This window comes from Callospermophilus lateralis, chromosome 15, assembly GCF_048772815.1.
Source record: "Callospermophilus lateralis isolate mCalLat2 chromosome 15, mCalLat2.hap1, whole genome shotgun sequence".
NCBI classification, from domain to species: domain Eukaryota; kingdom Metazoa; phylum Chordata; class Mammalia; order Rodentia; family Sciuridae; genus Callospermophilus; species Callospermophilus lateralis.
Window position 1 is genome coordinate 56,560,416 of NC_135319.1, and position 18,934 is coordinate 56,579,349.

The window sequence follows — 18,934 nt, forward strand, 5'->3', positions numbered from 1 at the left end:
CCAGAAGCAAGCAGCAACTGAGCATGTGCAGCCCCCAGCACTGCTACTTAAAATAGGGAGGGACCCTGTGGCTGTGAGTGGCTGTATCTGTGATACTCATTTCTTTGCACTTCGCTGGACACTGAGCAGCCCCCAGAGCAGCTCTGGCTGTGCCTGCACTGAATGCGGGAGGAGCCAGCAGGTGGAACGCACAGCAGTGCCAAGGATGGAGGAAAGCTAGGAGGCTGGGCACCACTAAAGTTCTAGCTCCCCATGCCCTTGACTTCTCTGTGAGATCAAACAAGGACCTCAGGATGAACACTACTTCAGGTTCAGACTCACCAGGCCCAGCCCAGGAGCCCACTTTGGGGGCCACTTCAGCTCCACCCAGCATGTGGGACAGCACCCAGAGCAGTGTCTCCAGCCTGGCCCAGCTTCTACCTGCCAGCCCTACGGTAAGCCCGAGGAGCTTGTGCATGCACAGAGCCTTCCCTCCCCACTTTCTACATCTCCTCAAGTGTTTTGACAGCGAGATAAGAAAGGTCTGAGTTCTGCTGTGGGACTTTGGTCATGTCACCAGACCTCTCTGAGCTTGTCCTACACAAATTGGCTGAGAGGAGGGTACAATGTTCTCTCCTGCAGAGAGCATTAAAGAAACACAAAGGGGCTGGGGTTGTGGCTCAATGGTAGAACGATTGCCTACCATGCGTGAGGCACTGGGTTTGATTCTCAGCACTGATTATAAGTAAATAAAATAAAGGTCTATTGACAACTAAAAAGAAAAAGAAACACAAAGGCCCACCCTGACCTGCTCTTGGCTTGCATGCGCTTCTTCCAGAAGTTGGCCAGATGCCCTGTGGAGCCTTTCAGAAGGCATAGCCCTGGCCTCAGGATTTGTTCAGGCTACAGTGAAATGTTGGGCAGGATAGAGAGCAGACCAACCTCCTTCCTGGAAAGGGAATGGATAGGAGAGGTTTTTAAATTCTTTGTACTAAATTCAGAGGGTAAAGACCTCCCTGCTGTGACTCTGGGAGACCCACTCTGTCTTTGCAAAGGAAATTCCTTCCCCTTCTCTCTTGCCAGGCATCAAGATCAGCCCTACCCAGCTATGGTATGAGGGAATGCAACTTCTCCTTTGAACCTTGATAGCGGTGCCCCTTCATCTGGGAGGGACAACCTAGGAGATGGCTCTGCCTTCTTAAGGTCATCCAAGTCATGTCCCTGATTATTGGGCACCTGTCTGTCTGACCAGTCTCCAACAAGTTGCCTAAGCCCACACATAGAAGCCTCACACCTGTGGGTTCAGGTTTAGGAAGAACCGCATTTCCATTCCAATTTTGGCCACTAGCTGGCTGTATGGACAAGTGGCTTTGCCATTCTGCACCTCAATTTTTCTACCTGTCTTTCTGGGAACCCTCTTTCTTTTCAGAGACATTTGAAGGTGATGGGAGATAACGTGTGACCTTCATTTCTCTGTCTCTTCATAGGCAACTGGGGCTCAGACTGCTGCCCGGATCCCCTTCCCCACAGTCGATGTTCCAGATCATGCTCACTATACCCTGGGCACGGTGATCCTGCTGGTGGGGCTCACGGGGATGATGGGCAATCTGACAGTCATCTATACATTCTGCAGGTACCTGATTGGTGGAACTGGATCCAGGGCAAGAAGGGTGACCAGAACACAAGGACCAGAACATTGCCCAGCTCTGCCCAGGGTGCTGTTGAGGCTAGCTGGGGGGCCACGGCCAAGCCTTCAATGATCTCAGGTTTCAGGCTTCGATCTTTAAGCTCAGAAAAGGGGGAAAATTAGTCCAAGTAAACTTGAATGGCACATGTCAATTGGGCCCCAAGAATGTCATCTGTTACCCCTAGAATATTGGGTGTCTGACCACTCTGCCCTGCTTTCAGGTCACCTCTGCCATCCTGCCCCAGGGGACATCCTCAAGAGTAGCCTTGGGCACAGGATACTGAGTCCTCAAGCCACTTGGCAACCACCGTAGGCTTCTCTCAACCTGTCCTGCTGGCAGGCCAGTGGAGAAGTGGGCACACATAGGGTCACACAGTCCCCTGACTCCACCACCAACTAATAAAAAGACGGAGAAAGCCATTTATACCCTTTGACCTCACTTTTTATTAATATCTGTGAAATGGAGTTGTGACTTCCTCCGTGGTGTCCAGTGAAGATGAAGTAGGTTCGTGTTTGTGCATTGTCCTGCAAAGGAGTCTTTGAATCCTGACTGTGCACTTACTGAATATCATGATTGGGAGCAAGTCACTTCATGAGTTAGGGTCTCAGTGCTCTCCTCTGGAAAATGGGAATCATGATGCATCCCTCAGGGGTAGATGCAAAGACAGATGGTGCCAGGAGACAAGGTTTGTGAAGGTGGCTGGCCTGGGTTCACAGTCCTCTGCCCTTTGCCATCCTGAGGATGAGAGCAACAGAGACAGCTGTACCCAGCAGGGCCTGGGCCAGGCAGGACATTGGAAGAAGGACAAGGAGGGAGCATGAGTTCATGGAAGGCATGGGAGGAGGAGCCTGGGAAGAAGCCACTGTTGTGTGTTGAGGGTTGTCTAAGGAGAAACTGTGAGTCACACAGAGGGAATCCAGAGGCTGAGAAGAGGAAATGGATGTGACCTGAGAACTGGCCTCCCCTGGGCGATACAGGAGTTTTTGGAGAGAAGTTCTGAGGGAGCTGCCTTGGGGTGCCTCTCAGCTGGCACTGAGGGGTCAACTGCTCCTCAGACGGTGCCTGTTGGACAGAGGGCTAGGAGTGTGGCCCAGCAGCACGGCCTGTGTGTGTGTGTGTGTGTGTGTGTGTGTGTGTGTGTAGTTGAGGGGTGAGGGAAGCTCCTCACAACTCTGGAGGCATTAGGAAACACCCCCTAACCACTTCCAACCCTCACAGGAGCAGAAGCCTCCGGACACCTGCCAACATGTTTATTATCAACCTCGCTGTCAGTGACTTCCTCATGTCCTTCACCCAGGCCCCCATCTTCTTCGCCAGCAGTCTCTATAAGCGGTGGCTCTTTGGGGAGGCAGGTAGACACCTGGGGCTTCCTTTGGCTGGAGGGAGGGGGAGGGGTTTGGCAGGGGGTTGCCCACTGGGCAGGGTGACCCAGAAGAGGCGATTCCATTCCTCCTGGGTAGAGAGTGAGCAGCTGCCCTCCATTCCATGAGTGAGTGAGAAGGCAAGATCAGGTTCTGGTCCTGAGTCCTCTGCCAGCCTCAGTCAGATGTGGATGGTAGACAGGGTGGACAGGGCTCAGGCTGGTTTCCTGAGAGGTCAGGGAAGGAGCCAAGTTCATCCCATCCCCAATGCCTCCCTCCACTTGGGTACCTGATTGAATCCCTCCCCCCGAGGACTTAGGGAAGAGGGCTGTGCCCACAGGTTGTGAGTTCTATGCCTTCTGTGGGGCTCTCTTTGGCATCTCCTCTATGATAACCCTGACGGCCATCGCCTTGGACCGCTACCTGGTGATCACACGCCCACTGGCTACCATTGGGATGGCATCCAAGAAGAGGGCAGCATTTTTCCTGCTGGGTGTCTGGTTCTATGCCCTGGCCTGGAGTCTGCCACCCTTTTTTGGCTGGAGTAAGTGTTCTGGTAGAATTTGGGGAGGGGCAGATAGACGGGGAGAGGGGTTAAAGGGAGGTGGGTAAATTTGGGTCAATCAACTGACAGGGGGGAACCCAGGGACCTCCTGAGCCCCAAGTCAGATGGGCATTCAGGGGCATCAATTTACTAGCAGCAGGGGAGACTGAGGGCACTCGGTTAGGGGCCAGAGGATCACCTGGACAGTCTGTCCCCAAATACAGGTGTTCTTGAATGTGTAATACCAAGTTTGCAGTGAGTCAGACTAGGCAGGGTCTGGAGTTCGAACCTCAGTGAACAGGAGGGTAAGCAGCAAGGCTCTAGCCCTTGTGAGATAGAGATCAGTGAGCATGACCCTGGGGCTGGAGTGAGGCCTCTGCTGCAGTCTAGCAAAAATGAGCAGCTGTGGGCTTTGCCAGCTGTCCCCTGAGCTGGTACCCCTGCCAGAATCACCTTGGGAAGGTCCCTCCACATCCCCCAATTGCCACAGGCTTCCTCGCTGCACTGGACAGGGTAGAGGCCCAAATATCACATATGAAGCCCTTGATGGCCAAGGAGTCTAGGCAGTGCCACTGAGGAGGCTGAGCCTCTGTCCCGCTCACAGGCGCCTATGTGCCTGAGGGGCTGCTGACATCCTGCTCCTGGGACTACATGACCTTCACGCCCTCTGTGCGGGCCTACACCATGCTGCTCGTCTGCTTCGTGTTCTTCCTACCCCTGTTTGTCATCATCTACTGCTACATCTTCATCTTCAGGGCCATCCGGGAGACAGGCCGGTAAGTGACAGCGAACAGAGACCCGGCCCCACCCTCCCGAGTAGTCCCAGCTACAGGTATGCTAAAGTGTGCTTATTGGGTGTGGGCGCCTAGAAAGAAACTCCAGAGACAAGGTTTATGAGGAGGGGGTTTTAGGCATGTCTGAGGGGACAGAGAAGGTTCTACCCCAGGTAGAACCTCAAAAAGGCAGGTGAGAATCAGTGTAATGAGAATTTTCTGGAAGGGATAACCCCCTTCCAAGTGCCCCAGGGATGGTCCAGGGAAGTTCCTGACAGCAATCATGATTCTGGTACTCACTGCAACTGGAATGGGGTCAGTTCAAGAATACACACCCTTCCCAGGGCCTGTGAGGGCTGTGGCGAGTCCCCACGACGGCGGCGGCAGTGGCAGAGGATGCAGAGTGAGTGGAAGGTGGCCAAGATCGCGCTGCTGGTCATCCTTCTCTTCATAGTCTCCTGGGCCCCCTACTCCATTGTGGCCCTGGTGGCCTTTGCTGGGTGAGCAGGAGCTAAGGGGTTGGGACAGGGGTTGAAGGTGTGGGAAGGGAAAGGGACCCCTGGATGGCCTCTCCCTCCAAGCCCAGCCTGAGCTAGCCATCCTCACATCCTAAGTCCAGCCTCCAAGTCTTATTCTTTTCCCAACCAAGGGACTCTACCCAGCTCCAAGGCATATGCTGGAGGAACTCTGGGCCACCCCCAGATTCAGCCAGAGGGCCTGCCAATCCCCTTGGGAACATGCAGCTCTCCTTGGGCTTCTGGTCTCCTCTACCTGGGCTGTGGGCATCCTACTTGGATCCCTAAGAGGTGCCCTATAGTCCTTTTTAACTAGAGTCTGGGACTTTAGCATCTATAGTAGCATGAGTATAGGCTAGACTTCAGAAACACTTTTGTGACATGGAGAGTTATGAATCCTTGGAAGTGTTCAGCTATGGACCTTCTTGTGTATGGATGGCCTGGTCCCTTCAAAGAGCCTACCATGAGTTTTCTCTAAGAAAGACAGGAGAGCCAGGTGTAAAGGTGCATGCCTGTAATCCCAGTAGCTCAGGAGGCTGAGTCAGGAGAAGTTCAAAGCCAGCCTCAGCAACTTAGAGAGGCCCTAAGCAACTTATGAGACCCTGTCTCAAACTAAAAATTATTTTTTTTAAGAAAGGGCTCGGGGGCTGGGGTTGTAGCTCAGTGGTAGAGTGCTTGCTTAGCACACGTGAGGCCCTAGGTTCGATCCTCAGCACCACATAAAAATAAATAAATAAAAATAAAGATATTGTGTCCATCTACAACTAAAAAAATATTTTAAAAAGAAAAAGAAAGGGCTGGAGATCTGGTTCAGTGTTTAAGTGCCCCTAGGTTCAATCCCCAGAACAGAAAAAAAAAAAAAAAAAAAAAAGGAGGAGCAGGAACAGAAGGAGGAGGAGGAAAGATAGGAGAGCAAGTGGGCATCAGGGTGAGGCTGGGGTATGGGAAGAGCTGTGCAGATGGGTCAATGGAGAGCACCAGGAGATATTGTCAGCAGCACAGGCTCTAAGATAGTGGGACTTGGTGAATCATCCCCAGCTAACCCTGGCATATCTTTCTCCCAGAGACCCATCCTCAACCATCCCTACTAGCTTCCTCCCTGTCCACTTTAGTCCAGAATTCTCCCTGATACAGGGCTGACCCAGCTGTACTGGTTTGGGGTGGGCTGGGGATTGGGCCTTGGCAAGATCTGACTCAGAGGAAGAGGATTGATGGGGGAAAACCAACTGAGGAGAAGGATGGAGGGCCACATATCTTCTCTGTCCTAGATATGCGCACCTCCTTACTCCCTACATGAGCTCAGTGCCAGCCGTTATCGCCAAGGCCTCTGCCATCCACAACCCCATCATTTATGCTATCATCCACCCCAAGTACAGGTATGGCCCATCTCCAGGCCTCCAGGGCCCCACCTATGGGCATGGAAGGCCTGGGCCTGCAGATGCAGCAGAAGTCTGTCATCTGTCTTGTCTCTTGTATGTACTTTGGGTGGGAGCCGTGAGCTGCCAGGAGCAGACAACAACAGTGGGTGGGGGTCTGGAGTTGGTATGACCCTCTCCTATCTCAGTTTCCAAGAGGACTGTTTGGAGGAATATCAAGTCTTCTTGGGCAGTGTCCAATCCTAATTAGGGGGTTGAGCTTACCTCATTGGAGCTGGGTCATAAGGCATCTAGGGTGGCAACTCAACATTGCTGTCCCTGTTAAGACAAGACCCCAGACATAAGTGCCTTAAGAGAACCCAGCAGGGAGCACTTGGCTTCACCTCTAGAGCTCTGGCAGGGTCTTTGGGGCGGTGGTGGCCAGTTCATACTCTGCTATGAGCAATGAGGCACCTTTTCTATGGGACTTTCAGTGTTTCTTTTAGCCTGGAAGTTACTATCACACAGCTCCCTCTGAAAAGTGAACTTCAAGATCCGACTGGTCCATCCTAAGCACTTAGGAGTGTCCCTGATCCCCACTTTCAGAGATATGGCTTAAGCCAGCCACATGTAGGCTGGAACCAACATTCACCTGAATGAACCTGCTACTCTAAGACTCTCTTTCCACACCTACCACCCCAGGGTCTGTCTATCCATCCCACCATTCTGTAAGCCCACTGGTCTCCTTCAGCCAGCCTCTGTCTGCCTCATCATTCAGCTTCTGTCTGTCCATCTTCATTGCCTCCTATGCCTCCCAGTGACTGCCTGTCTGTTCCCATCACCCAGCATCTGTTTATCCACCAACCTTAGCCTTGTTTCAGTCTGTCTGTCCTTCCCTCACCTCTTGTGTCCCTAACCAGATGTGTGGCCCTGCAGGATGGCCATCTCCCAGAACCTGCCCTGCCTGAAGAAGCTGCTAGGTGTGTCCAGCCAGCATGGCCGCCCTTCCCTCAGCTACCGCTCTACCCACCGCTCCACTCTGATCAGCCATGCCTCCGAAGTCAGCTGGATCTCTGGACGGAGGCGCCAGGAGTCCCTGGGCTCTGAGAGTGAGGTGGTAAGGATGCTGAACACTAGCTGGCTGGCACCTCACCACCCCTTCCTCTACCAGCCCTAGGGCTCTGGGAAGGCCACATGCCCTGGCAGAGCTGCCACTGACATTGAGAGACCTCCAGTACATCATCTTCCAAGATAGGCAGGGTCACTGGGGCCAGAGAAGGGATGAGCTGACCTGAGTTGCCTTGGCAGCAAGTCTAGTCTGAACACTGGTCTTCCAACTCCAAGAGGTCTCTTTTTCCATGCTGTCAAGACTGAAAAGATTAGTATTTGGGGCTCTAAAAAGGCATCTAGAGACAAAGCCAGCTCAGGGGGCTCATTCCTCAGCATTAAGTCCCCTCACCCTGGGCACCTTGAAGAGCCACAGGAAAGGGAAGGAGGAGCATTGGCCATGGAGTCAGGGAACTGACCTGGAGATTGAGCTTACCTCATCCTCACGATGTGAGCCTGGGCCAGTCCCTCACCCCTCTGAGCCTCTGCATCCTCCCTGGAAAGGGTGAATAGTCTTTCTATTCACAGTGACGAGAAGATTGTGGTGTGCCCATATCTGGGTGCTGATTCGACGGTTAATGTTGGTCTTTGGAGCCTCCAGCCCATCAACCCTCCCCAGGGCCTGGATCTGTGGAGCCCTAAATGTTGCCAAGAGAGATCCCCAAGGGTTTAGCCAAGTTCCTCCATCCTTCTGCCTCCAGGGCCCACTGTGGCTCTCACCAAGAACTGCTATGAACAGACTAGATGGACAGTGATCTCCCTCCACTGTCCCATCTTTGAGGGTCTCTATTAAGGAGATGAGGGAGGAGTTGTCAGGGTCCCTTCCCTGAACCACTGTAGTGAAGAATAAATAAATCTAATTTATTAACAGAGGCCTAGGCCCTCATGAAGACCACCCATCCACCCCCAAATCTGACCACCAACATGCTTGGGAAGGTGTGTGTGTGTAAGTGCGTGCCAGCACACGCCCACACTTAGCACAGGCACATGTAGTTTGCTATCAGTATGTGTGGATATATTTGAATATGTGTGGGGAAGGTCAAGAAGGACCTGAGAGGAACAGGGGAGGGACAAGATGCAGAGTGTCCTTCTCACCTCACAGTTGCTCTCCCACTTCCCCCAGGGCTGGACAGACACGGAGGCAGCAGCTGCATGGGGGGCTGCCCAGCAAATGAATGGATGGTCTCTCTGTGGTCAGATCCTGGAGGATGAGGAAGCCACAGCCCCTTCCAGGTCCCAAGGACAGGAAGCTGAGACTTTCAGGAAGGTGATTGGGTATAGTACCTTGCAATCTGTAAAGATGTGGGAAGTAGGGGCAAGTAGCCCAGGGAATGGCCTGGAAGGGGGACTTGTTCTTGTGGGCAGGGCCAATGCCCTGTGGGAATCACCCACCCCTACCCCATACACCCCAGTTTTCCCCTTGCCTGCTAGGGGGTCTCCGTGACTCCAGGACTTCCTGAGCAGGGTCTATACGGTCTGTGACTATTCTTGGGTGTGTCTGGGTAACTGTCTATGTACACATTTAGCATGCGGTGCTGTTGGCTATGTAGTGCCATGACAGACATATGCACACGTGTGTATAAATGCATATATCCATGAAGGTATGTGGTCTGTAGCCGGCAGAGCACAACTTGTGCATATGTGTGACCATGTGCCCAGCATATGCTTTCTGTCACTGTGACACCTCAGGACACAAAACTGAACATGTCCCCATGTGTCTTCTGTATTTGCGTGTGACTGAGTGTGGATGGTATGCATCTCTCTGTGTGATTTCAAGACTGGACATACCTGGGGGGAGAGGCTACAAGCTGTGTATGTGCTCACCACAAACGCCCTGAGATCAGGATGTCACCCAGAATACTTGTGGCTATTAAAAGAAGGCCAGCTGTCAGCCCAAGTGCCTATGGAACGGAATGTCGATGGCGATTAGAGAAGGCCATATTCTGGAACGTTGGAAATTCCGTTTGCACAGGCGCCCTGGGCAGCCCCTCCTCCCTCAGCTGACAGCTCCCTGCCCTGCCCTTCTCTCACCCCCTTCTCTCAACCTACCAGTTGACTCCTGGGCACTCTCGGGCTTCCCTAGTCAGCCCAAGACCTCAGATGCATTCCTGCCTGCCTTTCTCATGTGGCTTCTCTGTGTGATTATGAGAGGGGAGCCCAGGGCTACCCTCTGCAGTTGGGGAGCCCCTGTTTTTCCCAGCACTCTCCTGAGAAGAATCCCACCCTGTCTTAGAGCCCAAGCACTGTGTATAACCATGGAGACCAGAACAAAAGCCTGGCAGTGACCCCCAGGCTGGCCGGGCAGTAATGAAAGACAGTTCCCATCCTGGGTGGAGACTGGGCTGGGCTGGGGCGCTGGGCACGGAGAGCTGGCCATCAGCAGTCACCAAACACGCGTGATAAGTGCTGCCATGGAGTTATGAGCACGCAGTGTGCTGAGAGCAGAGACAGGTCCCTGAGGCTCCCCAGGGAAGGTGAAGGTGAAGTAGGGATCTCCAGCCTGGGGGTAGGGAGGGAGCTCTGTGCCATCCTGGTCAAGGAAACAGCCTTGACCTCCTGTGTGAAGGCAGGAGGATGCATGGGAGGGATTCAGTGTGTCTTGGGAAAGGATAGTTCTTTGTGACCCTAGAACCAGCCAGAGAGACCCTGCAGATGGCAGAGGGGATGTAGGAGAAGGGAAAAGTGGCAGAAAGTGGTAGGAATAGAGGTCTGCAGGGTCCCTAAATCTGCCCCTAGGAGACAAGAAACCCAGCGAGGGGCGTGGTCACTTTGCAGGGTAGCCAGGACCCTCCACAAAGTCCCGAAAGGGTGGAATTGAGTGGAGTGAGCCTGCAGCGTGAAGCTTCAGAGGGAGCCACAAGGCAGGCAAGCAGCGACTCCGAGCAGCAGGGGTGACAGGAGCTGTCAGAGCCCACACATATGCAGGAGGAGTGCTCAGAAGGGAGAAATTGAAGAGTGAGAGTGGGGAGGAACCCAGTCCAGACCCCAGGAGCCTGAACCTGGAGGATATCCTGCAGGCAGCCTTAGACTTTTCTGCTCTTTCTCTGAGATGTGGTCCTTGAGAAGGCCCAACCCCAAACTGGAATGCAGCCTGGCCCTTCCACTCAACCTCCTGCACCTCTCAGTGACACAGAGGATCATTGGGAGACTGTTCCCCTTAGGAGGCTTCTTGGGCTAAACAGATGTTTGCTGTTTGTTTTCAGACCAAGGGGCAGCTCCCCAGCCTGTGCTCCAGGATGTAGGACGCCCATTGGTTCTCCCTTTCTTCTGGGACGTGTCTGGCCCTGTCACATCCCCTCACACACACAGACCCAGGATTACGCCTGGAGCCTGCAGGCTTTCAAAATGGCCCTGTCGCCTGTGCTGTACTGGATTCACAGTCCCAACCCCACATCCTCTCCCCACACCACAAAACTACTGCCTTGCAATGTGGTCTACACCTGCTTCTCAGCTCAGCAGCCACACCCGGGCTCAGTCTGAAGAATGTATACACAGGCCTTCTTCCTTCCGGCAGTCATCCTCCTCTCCTGAAATGCTGTGTGCTGTGATTGTCCAGGCCGTGACAATGGTGATGGCTCCGGAGAACACACCAGCTATTTATGAGCCAAGCATCTTGGCCAGTCTGTGCATCCAGGCTGGGCATTTCACTGGTCCCGGGAAGCCAGAGCATCTCCCAGTGCCAGTGGCTGAAGCTAAACACAGACCTTACTTTGTGCACTGAAAATGCTCCCTCACCTCCTGCTTCTCCCTCCCCCAGCACAAGGCTCCCTGCAGCCCACACTCCCCTCTCCTACTCACAGGCACCAGTGGGCACCTCTCCCGTAGGTACCTATTTGCATGCGCACCAAGCACATTTGTCCACACCGCGCCCCTATGGTTTGTTTCATATCAGTGCTTTAATTTCATCCCAGGGCAGTGTGATTCTGACAGGGTAAAAGAAAATAAAAAAGCAGAGAAGATCTTGTCTGACAAATATGGTGTCTACCTACTGGTCTGTGATGGGAGAGAGAGCTGGGACCTGACCTTGAAGGGCCCAGCAGCTTCTTTCCTCCCATCTCCCATCCCCCACTTCCACTCCTGAAAGCTCATCTCAAACGGCAGGGGGGCAGAGTAGAGGAGGGACAAAGGCCAGACATGGCCTATCCCCACTCCCCAATGAGCTACTGAGCTCCGCCTAGCCTGTGGGTACCAGCTGCTCTCCAGCTGGCTTTGGGTCTCCCAGGGGAGGCAGATGGAGGGAGGTTGGCCTTCCCCTTTAAGAGCATCCTCCCACTACCCTCCCTTTCCTCAGAGGCCGAGGCCAGCATCAGAGTCCAGAGAAAGAGCCTGCAGCTCCAGGTACAGCTTTGCCCAACCTCATACAGGGTCAGCTCTTTCCTTTCCCCATGTGGTCATGCCCTGCTGCTAGGTCCTCTCCAGCCTGGTAGGATGGATACCCCTAAGAAAGGGACAAAGCTGGAGTTAGGAATGGATGGCATGGGGCCTGGGGGGGTAGGGAATGATATGGAAGAAGCACTGGGGGCTGATCTTCTGGGCCAGGACAGGCAAGACTGTAGGATACAGGGCAGAGACGGTAGTAAAGTGGGGGTAACAAACACAGGTCCCTTCCTGGCTTCTTCCATTTGCTATTTTTGTGACCTTGGGCAAATTGTCCTGTATCACGGGCATTCCTCCCGTGCACTTTGTGTCTGCCAGGCCTGGGACGTGAGGCTGGGGTGTTGGCAGCAGGGAAATTGCTCACACCCTGGCTGCAAAGTCCTCAGAGCAAGCCCAAGTTAGAGCTCCGAGAGGGCCAGGAACCAACCTACCTGGTCGTCTTCCCTGAGTCTCAGTTTCCCCAGCTGGGAAACCAGGGGAAACTTAATCTATCTCCAGACCGCATGGGGCCTGAATTCTCTCTTGGGGCAGGGCTTCTAGGAGTATCTTGACCCAAAGACCATACTGGCAGGATTCCTGAGAAGGCCAAGGCCCCCATCCAGAACACAGTGTCTCTAGAGTATGGGCTGAACATGCCATACATGCTTCCCCTCCCTGCCCGTTCTGGCCTTGTGTCCTAGCAGCTGAGCAAATGGCATCTCTTTCCCTCCTCCCTGCCCCCTGCCATTCCTGCGTAAAGGGCACGGGGCCTGGCGTGCAATGCTGGCAGCTGGACCTTTCCATGCTACTGTCAAGTTTTCCAGGGCACAAATGAGACAGGAGAGCCAGGAATAACCAGCTGAGCCCCCAGAGGGTCTGGAGCCGGTGGGCCTGACCCAGATCTGCCTTCAGATCCTGTGCCAACATGGGGTGGGCAGGGCCCCAGGTTCCTGGGCCAGGGCTTTTGGGAGGTGCCTGCAGCCACTAGAAGCTCATTATCTGGCATGAATGCCTTTAGAATTAGCCCAGGCTCCACTGTGGCCCAAGTCCATTCTCTATGTGACCTTGGAGAAGTCATTTAACTTCTCAGAGCCTTGGCTCCTACAGGCTAAGGTGGCAGCCTCTTAGGATCCTAGGGATAATAGTGTAAAGAGCCCTGTGCTGAGTTTGGCCATGCCCAGAGGTTCTGCTATTACAAGATCATTTTTATGGCTGGTCAATCCCAGGGCCAATCACTGGTCTTCTGAATTGAAACTTTTTCCAGACCAGCTAGAGAGTGAGCTCAATTCTAGGCACACAGGACCCATACTGGATAAGGCAGTATGTCAGAGTCCTCACCAGGGAGCACAGAGCAGCAGAACTCCTGCCTGAGGGAGATCGGCCCAAGCCTCCTGGGCCAGGGATGGATCCAGTGAGCAGAGAGAGGGACTTGGGCTCTTCATAGGGCAAAGGGGAGAAAGGAGGCAAGAACATTGTCATCAACCTGACCGGTCCTCTCTTCCTGATCCCTGGTTGCGGGGGGGGGGGGGGGGAGGGTCTGGGTGCTGGACACCCCTCCCCAGGGGCTATATTAGCTGCGTGAGTCACAGTGGACCTGGCTGGGAGGCCACAGGCGGGCGGGCACAGTGTAGGGTTACAGTCCATTTATGGGCGCAGCAAGGGCAGATATCAGTGTCGATGGCATTCGCTCCCAGCTATTCTTAGGAGCCTCCCAGGAGCTCTGCACAGCCTGTCTAGGCAGTAAGGGGCAGAGCAGGCAAGGCCGGGGACTGGGGGGTCCGGGGTTGGGCAGGGCAGAGGCAGAGGTGTGGGCTGGGGAGGTGGGGTGCATGAGTCTCCCCTCAGTTAATTTTTTTTACCCTTTGCAGAGGCAGCCACTATCAGCACCAGCATGTCTTACAGTGTGACTCTGACTGGGCCCGGGCCCTGGGGCTTCCGTCTGCAGGGAGGCAAGGACTTCAACATGCCCCTCACTATCTCCAGGGTGAGTGCACACTGCTCATGGCCTGGCACCCAAAGGGGTAAGGCACACTCAGAAGAGGGCACGTATGTACATCTGTCTGTCTGTCCTCCTCAGGCTCTTGGAAAACAGAGCATACCCTATCCCCTGTCTGAGGGTTCCGACAGAACTGATCTCCTAGTTTTGGCCACCACTGGTGTTTGCCCACCTGAGCCTGACCCCAAGAGTTTGCCCACTAGAGTGTGACATCATGGGCAGGTGTTGGGTGTTTTGAGCAGAGAAGGAAATGCTGAGTTTGCAGGGTGGGTGGGCAGGTGGACAGAGTGTACAGTGCCTTCTCTGGCAGGGCAGGCTCTGAGTGCCCCCAAGTCTAAAGTCCCTCCCTAAAGTTCCAAAGTTTGTAGATGCTTTGGGAAAGAGCATGTAATGGGTGGGTGGATGGACAGATAGACAAACTGCTGCCCCTGCTGCCCTGCTCTTGTGATGTGGAGGCAGGCTTGTTCTGAGTCCCAGCACCAATTCCATTCAAGTTCCTCTTCTCCTGCTACCATGGGCCAGTCAGGGACCTTGCACCAGCTGGCTCATGGCTCTGGACCTTCATCCCTCACTGGTCCAGGGCTTGCCTGATCCTCCTGCCTGTCTAGTGTCTCCCCCAGCCCCAGATTTATCTGGAGAGATGGCCCCTTGGCCCTGCAGTGTTTGGTAGGCAGAGGACAGAACATTGTGGGTTGGGAGGTCTACCACTCTCTTCCAGTTGGAGACACTGAAGCCCAGAGAGGCTAAAACTAGACATATTTGAGAAGAAGGGAGAAGGAAGGACTTTGTTTTAACTGCTACTTTGGTCCCACATCTACACTACTATCTGGGGCAGAATAGGTGCCCAGTCAATCTTTGTCAGGTAAAGGCACTCCCCAGCAATTCCTGGAAGAGCCAGGGTTGAAAGCCCCAGAGCTCAGGAGGAATAGTGAGGCATGTAAGGGGGCAAAGACAACCCCTGCCTGGTGGGTGGTTGAAACCCTGGCATGAAGGGGCCAGCTGAGGCCCCCCCAGGCTGTCATGGGAACATGGTGGGTGGCCAGGTGTATCTGGGCTGCTACTCACCTGGGGGAAAGTATGTGGTTTCTTCCCCCAGGGCAGCAGACTTATCTTGGGCCTAGGAACAGCACTGCAGTAGGTAGTCGGGAAGACCCGAAGGTGCTCTGGGAAGGGGCAAAAGTGCAGGGGTCAGTGCCCCCTGGAAGGGTAGTCTTTATTTGAGAACATGGCATGGGCACTTGGGGGACACTACAAAGGAGAAGCTCCACCCAGGGTAACCTTGGGAGCCTTGGATCTGCACTCCTCAGATGCTGGTCTTGCCCTCTACCCTTCCGCTGGAGATCTGGGTCTCTACCCCTTTGGGCCTACTATCCTGAAGAGCAGAAAGTCTCAGACTGAAGACACTCAGAGCCTTGCACACCTACCTCAATGATGTGATGTCTGAGCCCAGTGCCTAGCCCACCTTAGTCCCTGCACAGTCCACAAACCCCATAGCTTCCCATCTCCTCCCTGTATAAGGTGGGCCCTTCCTCTCATTCTCATGAGCCTTCCAACCTCCCCATGCCTGGAACTGAGCCCAAGTCTCTCCCAGTGCCACTACCCTAAAGGCTTGCTGCTGGTTCTCCCTGCCCCATCCTGTGGGTGCATGTTAGCCCCCAGGCTCAGTGGACCCAGGATAGCCAATGACCTCACATAGGACCTATGCACCACCTGGCTCCAGATGGCCAGGGGCTTAAATGGCAATACAGAGACCTTAAGCTAGATAGCAAGAGGAATGTCCTCACTGGTGGTATGTTGGGATGTGCAGGAGCCAATGACTGGGGGGACTTATAAAAATAGAACCCATATAGGACATTGGGGGTTAGGCATGATAGTTTCCTTCTGAGACACACCCCAAATCATCTGGGCCATGGAGCAGGGTAGCCTGGACACTGGAGCCCTCCCCAAGACAGGAAGTCCCTTGGAAAATGCCACTGGTGGGCTGAGGACACCTTGGCCTCAGGTATCGCAGCTCAGTGCTCCTAGCCAGATAGATTCTCTGCACACCAGGGCTGTGAAATTTCCTGCTGGGGTTCACAAGGCCCTTCTGCACCAGGAGCAGCCCCCTCAAAGAGATGCAGTGCCAAAACTCTGGAGGACCCCCACTCCCACCCTAGCCATCATCTGCTTCTCACGACTGGCCAGTGGACACTGCTCATAGTCTTGATCTGAGCTTTTGCCGCAGGGCACCACTGGCAGTCCTGGGGTGGGGAGAACTGGCCAAGCAGAGCATACTCATTGTCAATAGGGACCTGCACCCTCAGGGTACATTCACTGCAATCCAAGGGGGTGATCAGGAAGCCAGGGCTGGGATTTCCTCACCTCCCAGCCATCAACCTGAGGCTCACATTTATGCACAGAAGTGGTGGTGGGTGGAATTCCTATGTCTTGGTGGTACCTAACGCCCATGCCTGCTCCCACACCTCTCTGACTATAGAAGCCCCACCCTTTCAATTGCAGACAGTCATTGCAGCTCCTCCTGTAAGGATACCCGCCACCTGCAGGCTAAGTGGTAGCTCTCATACCCAGCCCTGCCTTGTTCATGGGCCCCACTAAAGCAACCTGAGGCAGTAGCAGCCGTGCAAGGCTGTGGGTCTTAACAGGGTACTTTTACTAGTGTACAAAGGATGACCTACAGAGAAGGGGGTTCAGGAGGGGACTGGGAGAGTGGAGGGGAAATGCCTTTATTTATCCTGGACAGGTGCGGTAGGGCCTGCAACATGAGCTGCCCTCTCACCCCACCCTCCCCAACCCCAGCCAATTCTCCAGGAAGTAGGGGAGGGGTGGGAGCAGCCAAGGAGGGAGCAGCTCCAAAGACCCAGCCCTGCTTTGCCCCAGCAGCTGGCCAGGGGCTGGGGCCACGGTCAGGGCCTTACCCCTTCATGCCTGTTATGCCCTCATTTTTAGGAAGGTGCTGTGTTTTTGTTCAGCTCTGCTACTCTCAGCTCTGTCATCATCTGTCCAGCCTCAGTCCTCTTATCTGTAAAATGGGCCCTGCTGCACCGGGACTGTCCCCCTCAAAGAGATGCCAGGCCAGAACTCTCTGGAGAAAGGGACAGTGCTTTCTACTAGGTGTGAGAGTACGAATGTAAGAAAACTTCCCACTTGGCTGGTTGCAAGGCTGGCAGAGTGGCAGGGTGAGCCTGGGTCCAGGCAAGGCCCGCCTCTGCTGGAAGGCCTCCAGCCCCGGGCCTCACCAACCTCACCTGGCAGACATCAGTCCAGCAGCCTCTGCCTTTATGCTGGTTTCGGTTTCAGTATTTACTGGATTCTCCCAGCTGAGGTGGGGACACTGAGAACAGAGGATCCCTGGGGAGACAGATGGGGACAAGCCAAGACTATTCTGGGGTAGTTGTGCAGGCAATTCCTGGAATTTTGAGGTCGCTGGAGCACGTCTCACTGTCACTCAGGCAGCGCCTAGCAGTGCTGACAGGCCGTGCTGTTTATAGCCTCACTGAAGGTCAGGCAAGCCTCCGAGACCTCCAGCGATCCATCTATCAAACAGGGGAAGATAAGTGAAGACCGCAGAGTCACAGCTGGGAATGAATTCTTAGAGACACCCTCTCCCCAGACCAGGCCTTCCCTGCTATCTCTGACCCCTTGATAGCTCTGAAGGAAGTGGACAGAAAGCTGGCTAGATCCTAGGGAGGGGACCTTCAGAGGCCTCTGGACCAGAGCAAGGGCAACTGCACGGGCAGTCCCAGGAAGCCTGGGTTAAAGGCATTGTGAGGCAGCAGGTATGAGGACAGAGCCCCAAGGGGACATCCCTCTAGCCTGGGGACTGAGGTCCCCCAGGTTTCCTGAGTTTCCTTCCCTTTCTGAATGACTCCCTCCCGTTCAGGGGCTGCCCCTGATTACAGCTTCCCCTTGGGCCCCATCTCCAGTCCTCTAATTGCCAAACACAGCTTTCTCCAGCCTAAGAGGCATGAAATTGGCTTTGCAGGGAGACCCTGAGAGCCAAGTGCATAGGAGAGCATTTTACTGGCCATACGCAGGACGTAAACAGAACTATAGGCCTGGACAGGAGAGGGGAGGGGAGGGACAGTGGCTGGGCCTGGAGAGGCACGGGAGGGCGTGGTCAGCTAGAGAGGAGCGGTGACAACCCCACCCACCCGGCTTGAACATAGGTGGGTTGTTGTTATATGTGGCTAAATGGGGGTCAAAGCTGGATGGCTGAGTGTGAGATGGGTGGGAATAATGGGGCTAAGAACTTCAAGTCTCTTCTTCGGAAGTCTGGAGGTGACAAAGGGAGAGAAACAAGACAGGATTCAATTAGAATAAACAAGGCAGGACACAGAAGAAAGTTTGACTTATTTATTGGCCAAGGTGGGACTGGAGAGTGGGGGCTGTGGGGAGACAGAGGTTCCAGAGAGAGGATGAGGGCTGGGGCAGGGCCCCAGGGGAGGCCAGATGGGAAGGGAGCAAGCATGGGTACAGTGGTCATTTAATCGCACAATGTTAAAAATGTTAAAATGCACCTAGGGATTCAGGGGGAAATCCCCGGGAAGGGTTGGGAGGAGGAGCTATGGAAGTTGTACTCTCCTAAGGCTTTACTACCTGCCCCGGCCCTACCCTGCCACACCTGGCAAATCCAGAAGAGACGGAAGGCAGGAGCCTGCCTGCTGCTGAGTACCAAGAGTGATGGCTGGAAACTTGTACAGAGCCCAACTGCCAGCAGGGAGGCTGCCAGCTGTTGTCCCTGTTGCCAGGGTGCTGGGGGATTAGGAAGCCACAGCCTGGGTGTGCTGGAGTCCCTACTGGCACCTTACTTCCTTGGGACCTTGGATAGAATTCCCCTGACCCGGGCCCCTGTAAGGACAGCAGTTGGCTCAGTACTGGTCATTTGGGGCTGACCTCTTGCCTCCCACCCTCTGCCAGCGCTGGATCTTGTTTCCTATGGAGCCTGGGGATAAGGCCGGCGACTTCAGCCCTTCTGGCACCTCTGGGGGCGGGGGGAGGGGACAGGGTCAGCACTCACACTTTCTTGGTTTGGAGCTTCTCTGGAACTTTCTCAGCTCTGCACCCTCCTTACATAATTCCCTGTTTAATAACGTAGTCCTTACAATCATCCTGAGGGATGTCACCCTCTCTCGACGGGATACTTGAGGGAAGCTCATTCCAAAGTCCATGCTCTTTCCTTTGCTGCCTCCCTTGTAGGTACATGCAGGTGACCCTGGTACCAGCTATTCCTGTGCCACCCTCTGGTGGGCCCTAAGACCAC

The 18,934-nt window shown here is 54.4% G+C and overlaps 2 protein-coding genes across 5 annotated transcripts in view; both read left to right on the forward strand.

The window, feature by feature from the left end:
• Nucleotides 1-371: 371 nt before the first annotated feature.
• Opn4 (opsin 4) lies at nt 372-10,610 on the forward strand. The gene is made up of 10 exons (XM_076834908.1): nt 372-434; nt 1,467-1,612; nt 2,886-3,019; nt 3,369-3,572; nt 4,177-4,348; nt 4,690-4,845; nt 6,129-6,236; nt 7,152-7,332; nt 8,446-8,589; nt 10,526-10,610. Exons 1-10 carry the CDS (start codon nt 372-374, stop codon nt 10,562-10,564), a joined length of 1,347 nt encoding a protein of 448 aa, XP_076691023.1. The 3' UTR covers nt 10,565-10,610.
• Nucleotides 10,611-13,301: 2,691 nt separating this feature from the next.
• Ldb3 (LIM domain binding 3) overlaps nt 13,302-18,934 on the forward strand; it is a 64,094-nt gene continuing 58,461 nt past the window's right edge. For 2 of the 4 annotated variants that reach the window (XM_076834315.1, XM_076834316.1), the window contains exons 1-2: nt 13,330-13,434; nt 13,547-13,662. In XM_076834315.1, coding sequence (XP_076690430.1) covers nt 13,570-13,662 — 93 coding nt within the window. In that variant the 5' untranslated portion in view covers nt 13,330-13,434; nt 13,547-13,569. Of the gene's footprint in view, nt 13,435-13,546; nt 13,663-18,934 lie in introns of all 4 variants that reach the window. The other 2 variants (XM_076834313.1, XM_076834314.2) reach the window with 2 other exon arrangements.